This window comes from Bos taurus, chromosome X (assembly GCF_002263795.3).
Source record: "Bos taurus isolate L1 Dominette 01449 registration number 42190680 breed Hereford chromosome X, ARS-UCD2.0, whole genome shotgun sequence".
Taxonomy (NCBI): Eukaryota; Metazoa; Chordata; class Mammalia; order Artiodactyla; family Bovidae; genus Bos; species Bos taurus.
In genome coordinates, this window is record NC_037357.1 from 22,471,786 (window position 1) to 22,479,450 (window position 7,665).

A 7,665-nucleotide genomic window follows, 5' to 3' on the forward strand; every position below is an offset into this window, starting at 1 on the left:
TAAAGTAAGTAAATTTATATTAAAAAAAGAGTGTGCATACACACTCATATAATGTACAAAGTATACCAAAATAAGATGAAAAAAGTCTATTCATCAATAATGATATCACAATAGTTTCTGTAATTAGCACAATGCTGTATCTCAACAAATGTAATTGCAGGTTCCCAGAATGGACAGGAAGATTCAAATAAACACACAATTCAGTCACATCCTATCGTACATGCAGAGTGGATTTTAGATCAAACACCTGGACCCATGAATCCTACCACCTAAAATATGGCAATGGGAGCCTGGGTAGACACATGAGATGAGGTCCTGATTTGATCTATGCTGGTGGCCCTTTCTCCCTTTGAAAGCTATACTGAGTTCAAGAGGATTAATCAACTGAAAAGTTACTCCTCAGAACTGCCTTCATCTTTTATGTTCTAAGATAGGGGAAAGAAAGGGAAATGAGGAGGGGAGAAAGTATTTTAAGCATCTAAGCATCACTTTCATTATTAATACAGCCAAGGTCTGAAAATTCTACTGAATATTTAAGGAAAGACTTTTTAATCTTGCACAAAAAACAACCCAAAGTTAGGTGATTAAAAAAATAATCACTGAACCCTTTCAGTTTTCAGTGATGCATAAAGAGAGGGAAGAAAATACACAATTTGTTTCAACGATAAACTCAGCCTCTTCATCTAAAATCCTGAGTCACCTGACCCTTCTACTCTCCCCAGCAGAGAACCACCACACTGCATACCTGAGTCACTGCCACAATAATGGATGGTATGACACCAGGCTTTTCTATAAGACAAAGAAAGATTTCTTCAAGGTAAGAACAATAACTTAGAATATTTTAAGTGAAACTGTCCAGGAGGGTCTGCCTGGTCCACTTCAGATTGATCAGACTCCAGGAGATAGGACTTAACTTTTCCAACCATCTCCTCAGGGGAATCTCCTGAACTATGTGTGGCCCACTACCCAAAGGCCCCAGGAAACCCTTGGCATGGCAATGTCCATTTCCCTATTCTTTTGCACAAATGTAGCACACGTCCTTTTCCAGATCACTTCGTACATGCATCACTATTTTCCAGATTCATCTTTATTGATGAATGGGTGAATACCATTCAATCATTCAAAGTGCCATTGATAATACTAATTCATTCTCATATCTGGCCATTCACTTTTGATAGAGCAATACACATTCTGGTTTATGTCTTCTCACACATGCAAGGATTTCTCCCTGGTAAACATCTAGAAGAGGGACTTTGGGACCATAATAAGGCATGCACACCTTTGCTAGATATTGCTAGTGCTCTCCAAAGGAGCTGTATACAATTATATTCCCACCAGAACTTCAAGTTCCCTGCATCTTTCTGTGGAATGACCACTTGGCATGATCATGCTTTTTAATTTTTGCTAATTTGACCCTCCCTTGTGAAAGACAAGGGTCAATGTCTTTTATGTTTGCTAATTTGACCCTTGTGAAAGTTATGTTGAGTTTAACTTACCTTTTCCTCATTACTTGGGAGGTTGAGAACGTTTTCTCATTTGTGGATCAGCCGGTAAGGAATCCACCTGCAATGTAGGAGATCCAGGTTCGATACCTGGGTCAAGAAGATTCTTGGAGAAGAAAATGACAACCCACTCCAGTATTCCATTTGGTAATATTATTACTAATGACCATCCACATCTATTTATTGGCCAATGGCAGGATCCTTTTCAAAAGTGGATCCTGTTGCTTTATTCAGGAATTCTTACATTCTAAGCAGTTAGGGAAGCCGGGAAAGGGACGCTCAGTGAGAGGCAGATGTCTTGGGGGAAATGTGCTATCAACCGTTTTAGCTTTTTTGGTTAAAGAAAAAAACTACAGTCAAGATTCTACTCATAAGGGGAAGTGGGACGGGAAAAACGTTTGTTTTGTGATCTGGCATTTCCATATCTTCTCACTGCATACAGTACCGTTTACTAGGTATTGCTAACGTCCACCAGCAGAATACCTAAAGGTAAAAACAAGTATCAGGAAGGAAAAAGTACTACCAAAAGGAAACTCAAGAAAATGGCTTCAAGTGGGCAGTGGGCCGGACATCAGGCTGGGCTCAGTAGAAGCAGACAGTGTGCAGGAAGCTCCTGCCGCTCTTTTCCTCGAATGCCTGCAGCAGCTCGCCGATTCTGTCCTCCATGTCCCCCATGAGCTGGACGCACTGGCACAGGTCGCAGATGAGGAACGCTCCAAGCGTAGCCTCCTTGTTGGTGTCCAGGATGTTCACGTTGATCACATGCACAGGCTGGCAGGTCTCCTGCTCCCCGGAATTCATATCTTCCACCACCTGGTCATACACTCGCTCTTCACAGGTGAGGATGAGGTCAAACAGATCTTTGCATTCCTGGAACCTCTCTGGCCTGGGCTTGATTTGCGACCCATGGACTGTAGCCCACCAAGCTCCTCCATCCATGGGATTCTCCAGGCAAGAATACTGGAGTGGGTTGCCATTTCCTTCTCCATATTTCTTTCCAGCATCCGTAAAACGCCATTCTGCATATAGCGTTCTTTGTCTTTCCTAAGGAGGTCTTTGTACACATCGTCATACATGGCTCTGAAATCATAAACGTTTGGCCTGTCGCGTGCTGGTCCTGGAAGCTTCATGTTTGTTCCTGTTCCAAAGGACAGGATGCTGAATCCTCGTTTGCTGAGGATGTTGTGCGCCTCCATGCTCCGGTTCTGGTTGCTCGAGCATACCACAGCGAGGCGCAGTGGCAAAAACGGCATGACTGCGGCTGCACTCACCGAGACTCCCAGCTCAGAAATTTCGCTTCTGGACTCCTGCCGCTTCCACAAAAGCAAGGTGGTGGCCTCAATGCCTGGAAGCAGAAGCTGCGGCACCGGCAACATAGTGTGTCAGGACTTATGGTGTGGGCACTTATAACGTGTCCTGGCAGGCTCCTAGCGCAGGCCAAGATTGCTGGGCGGCAAGATGAGTGCCACTGCGGTATTCTTGGTTGGGAAATCACATAGACAGAGGAGCCAGGGGTGCTACGGCCTGCGGGGTCGCAAAAGGCAGACACGACTAAGCAACTAAACCACCAGCACTACCACAGTTGAATCAGGTTATCCCTCTGTAAAATGCCTGGTCATATCCTTTGTACGTTTTTCTAATGAATATCTGTCTTTCTCATAATGATTTTTAGAGTACAGCTTCTAGATATTCCGTTCCGTTGCTCAGTCGTGTCCGACTCATTGTGACCCCATGGACTGTAGCACGCCAGGCTTTCCTGCCCATCATCAACTCCAGAGCTCACTCAAACTCATGTCCATCGAGTTGGTGATGCCATCCAACCATATCATCATGTGGCGTCCCCTTCTCCTCTAGATATTAATGTCCCCTCTCCTTCTAGATGTTAATCCTTCTTTATTTGTAAGAGCTAAAAATAGCTCCCACCAACCTGTGGCTCATTATTTAAAATTTTCTTTGTGGTGCATACTTCATCAACTAGTCTTTACATTTAATGAAGGCAAATGTATCTATCTTGTATAATTTCCATTTTGTGCTTTTAAGAAACCTTTCCCTACTTTGAGATCATTAAGGTAGTCTTTGTCGTTTTCAGGATCAAATAATTCTTGCTTTTAACTTTTATATCTTAAATCCATCTTGAGTTTACATTTCTGTATAGTATAGGGTAGGAATTTTTTTTTACCATCTACATAGCCAATTTTCCCAGGACTATTCTATTGGTTTGTAATGTCTCCTCTGTCATAAACCAAGTCCTCATATATGTACGAGTTTGCTTCTGGAATTTCAATTTTGTTCTATTGGTACACTTGTCTGTCCTTGTACTAATATCACATTTTTGTTAATATAAGTGAATAACAATTCTTAATATCTTATAGAGCTAGTCTCATATTGTTTTTCTGCTGTAGAGACTCTTGACTAATCTTTACCCTCTTTCCACATAGATTTTAGGGCAAGTTTGCCAAGTTCTAGGGAAAAAAAAAAAACTGTTGGAGCGTTTGATTGAAATTGCACTGAACTGCAAGTTAATTTGTGGAGAATTGATTTATGTATGATATTGAATCTTCTAAACAATTTAAAAGGTATATATCTTCTATTATTTAAATTTTGTTAATTGTTTATGGAACTCAATAAAAGTTCATAATATTTCCTTAAAAGACATACATTTTGTTAGGTACAGCTCCAAATTTATTATGGGTTTTGCTATTATGTGAATGGAATTTTTTTCCATTCCAGTTTTGCAATTTACCTTGCAAATAAACTCTAATTCTAGTATTTATTCATAAATTACATAAATAACTAAGGAAACAGAGCTTGTGTGCTTGAAAGTAGCTGACAGTCTGAGCTCACTAAAATAGAGTCAAGTTTGTCCTTTCATTAAACAAAGTGGGATAATTCTTATTATGTTCAGAGACTGTGTTTTAGTTAGTGTGACAGTGTTTCCATGTTTCAGAAACGATATTTTTTCCTATGAAAGCTTCCACTTTTCCTACCAGGGACTCACTCCATTATAGTAGTTATAAATACAAAGCTTTTTCTTCTTATTCTTTACAATATGTTTTGATCCTTTATTTTCATTTAAGGTATATACTTGTTCAAAGTCATGGTTTTTTTGTCCTTAGAGGATTATTAGTTTAGAGAGCATACACACACATACACAGGCAAACATACTTTATCTGGGTTCTTTTATATATATGAAGTGTTTTTTCTTTTTTAAAAATTGAAGTAGAATTGATTTACAATGTTGAGCCAATCTCTGCTGTACAGCAAAGTAACTCAGTTTTACATATATATATATATATATATATATATATATATATATATATATTTAAAATATTCTTTTCCATTATGATTTATCTCAGGAGAATGGATGAAGTTCTCTGTACTATACAGCAGAACCTTCTTATTTACCAGTTCTACATGTAATAGTGTATACTTACCAACCACAAATGCCGAGTCCATCATTCTCCCCTCCTCCTCCTTGGCAACCTCAAGTCTGATCTCTATGTCCTTGAGTCTGTTCCTGTTTTATAGATAGGTTCACCTGTGTCATACTCTACATTCCACATATAAGTGACATCACATGGTATGTCTTTCTCTTTCTGACTCAGTTCACTTCATATGATAATCTCTAGTTGCATCCATGTTATTGCAAATGGCATTAATTTGGTTTATATGGTGAGTAGTAGTCCACTGTAGTAATAAAAAGAAAGCAACTTGATAGATTTCTTGCTTGAATACACTCAAGTTGAGGGAGTACATTCTCTAATGAGCTGTCAAGTCCTTTACTTAGAGATAGGAACAAACTGAATTTTGAATAAGCTGGTGCAGAAGTAACTATAGCAGAGTCACTATGGACCTGTAAGAGAAACCACTGGATAGGAATATTCTCTAAATTCTTCCCAATGATCCTGTCTCCTCTTCACTTGTTCTTTGGTCTAAATTAGTTAATTTCTTTTTAGAGGGCCTAGAAGAAAGGAAGAACAAACTTCTTGATCCAAACATACTGAGGGCAGAGGGGCAAACCTTACAAAAACAACATAGGACCTGAAACAAGTGAAACATGGGAAAAGAGATACCAATATTGGGTGCCATGTTAGTTGTCAGAATTTGTCTTTAGAACGTTTTCTCCTTGATTCTTCCTGTTGAAGAGGATCACTATTAATTTTTATATATTGAGCCTATACCCAGAAAGCTTGTGAAACCTTATATTAGTTATACTCATTTGTCTACATATTTTAGTACATTATCTGTGTAGACAATCATCCAATCTGTGAAAATAAAAATGTTTTCAACCCTTATATTTTTCTTTTCTCAATGAGATGGTTAGGATCTCATTTATAAAGCTGAATAAAAACAGTGACTACAGATACCCTTGTCAGTCTTGCTCCTGACTTGAAAACCATATGGACATCTTGAAGAAATCTCTAGTCTTTCCCCTTCTGTTGTTCTCTATTTCTTTGCACTGACCACTGGAGATGGCTTTCTTATCTTTCCTTGCTATTCTTTGGAACTCTGCATTCGCATGGGTACATCTTTCCTTTTCTCCTTTGCCTTTAGATTCTCTTCTTTTCTCAGCTATTTCTAAGGCCTCCTCAGACAGTCATTTTGCCTTTTTGCATTTCTTTTTTGGGGGGATAGTCTTGATCACTGCCTCCTGTACAGGGTTTCCTGTACAATGGCACGCTATCAGATCTAATCCCTTGAATCTATTTGTCACTTCCACTGTATAATCGTAAGGGATTTGATTTAGGTCATACCCGAATGGTCTAGTGGTTTTCCCTACTTTCTTCAACTTAAGTCTGAAGTTTACAATAAGAAGTTCATGCTCTGAGCCACAGTCAGCTCCTGGTCTTGTTTTGGCTGATTGTATAGAGCTTCTCCATCTTCGGCTACAAAGAATATAATCAATCTAATTTCGGTATTGACCATCTGGTGATGTCCATGTGTAGAGTCCTCTCTTGTGTTGATGGAAGACGGTGTTTGCTATGACCAGTGCATTCTCTTGGCAAAACTCTATTAGCCTTTGCCCTGCTTCATTTTGTACTCCGGGGCCAAATTTGCCTTTTACTCCAGGTATCTCTTGACTTCCTACTTTTGCATGCCAGTCCTCTATGATGAAAAGGACATCTTTGGGGGGGGGTGTTAGTTCTAGAAGGTCTTATAGGTCTTCACAGAACCCTTAAACTTCAGCTTCTTCGGCATTAGTGGCTGGGGCATAGACTTGGATTACTGTGATATTGAATGGTTTGCCTTGGAAACAAACAGAGCTCGTTCTGTTGTTTTGAGATTGCACCCAAGTACTGCATTTTGGACTCTTGTTGACTATGAGGGCTACTCCATTTCTTCTAAGGGATTCTTGCCCACAGTAGTAGATACAATGGTCATCTGAAATAAACTCGACTATTCCAGTCTATTTTAGTTTACTGAATCCTAAAATGTCAATGTTCACTCTTGCCATCTCCTGTTCACTTGTTAGCTCCCCATCATTGCCATCACCAAAGATGTCTAGGACAAAGTACTGTCCAGAGAACCTTAGCTACAACAAAGGTCAATCACATGGAACCAAGCCATTTGAAAGGTTTAGGCATCTAGTTTCGATGTTTTCCTACTCTTACCAGAAATGCTGCTGGAACACCTAGAATCAAAAACTTTACTCACAGAGCCATTTGTTCCCTACTGAATGAAGCTTGTGTAAGTTTTGTGTAAGTTTACATCAGAGCTTAGTGTGATGAGCTGGCAAGAAATGTTTGCCAAGTTTCAAAGGCTTGGAGGAAAGATATCATAACCCTGAAAGGCATTTTCTTTTTAGTTTTGTTTGGAAGTGTTTTTAACTCTAAGAACAAAAGGTAGTCCTTGGACTGTCTCTTTTCCAGATAGCTGACACTACATTTCTCTACTGTTATCAGTTTCCTAAATAAGTGTAGCTGTATTTAATTACTGCTGAATACAGGGGAGACATGTGTTAGTCCTTTTGTTCAGTACTTTAGGGTCAGAGGAATAACAGGTGTGGCAGTGTTTCTTCACTCATTTCAAAGTCACCTGTATCACCAAAATGTACATCTCATCCAGCCCACCAACCTTAAGGAATTGCAATAAATACAATTCTAAAGAATTGAAAGCTAGCTCTGTCTTTCCCTCAGATATCAAATGTGGACAAATGTTTTGT

The 7,665-nt window shown here is 39.3% G+C and overlaps 1 protein-coding gene across 1 annotated transcript; it reads right to left on the reverse strand.

Moving 5' to 3' along the window:
- Nucleotides 1–1,572: 1,572 nt before the first annotated feature.
- On the reverse strand, nucleotides 1,573–3,556 carry LOC617499 (RNA polymerase II subunit A C-terminal domain phosphatase SSU72). Its single transcript, XM_002699594.6, has 2 exons — nucleotides 2,492–3,556; nucleotides 1,573–2,405 (listed from the first exon to the last, which is right to left on the reverse strand). Exons 1-2 carry the CDS (start codon nucleotides 2,876–2,878, stop codon nucleotides 2,085–2,087), a joined length of 708 nt encoding a protein of 235 aa, XP_002699640.2. The 5' UTR covers nucleotides 2,879–3,556; the 3' UTR covers nucleotides 1,573–2,084.
- Between the last annotated feature and the right edge of the window lie 4,109 nt (nucleotides 3,557–7,665).

Excerpts from the sequence above, each read along its gene's own strand:
- LOC617499 (XM_002699594.6), bottom strand. The coding sequence starts at position 2,878 with ATGTTGCCGGTGCCGCAGCTTCTGCTTCCAGGCATTGAGGCCACCACC. Across the intron at positions 2,406-2,491 it reads TACGGATGCTGGAAAGAAAT|TCGCAAATCAAGCCCAGGCC; the intron begins ATGGAGAAGGAA and ends ACAGTCCATGGG.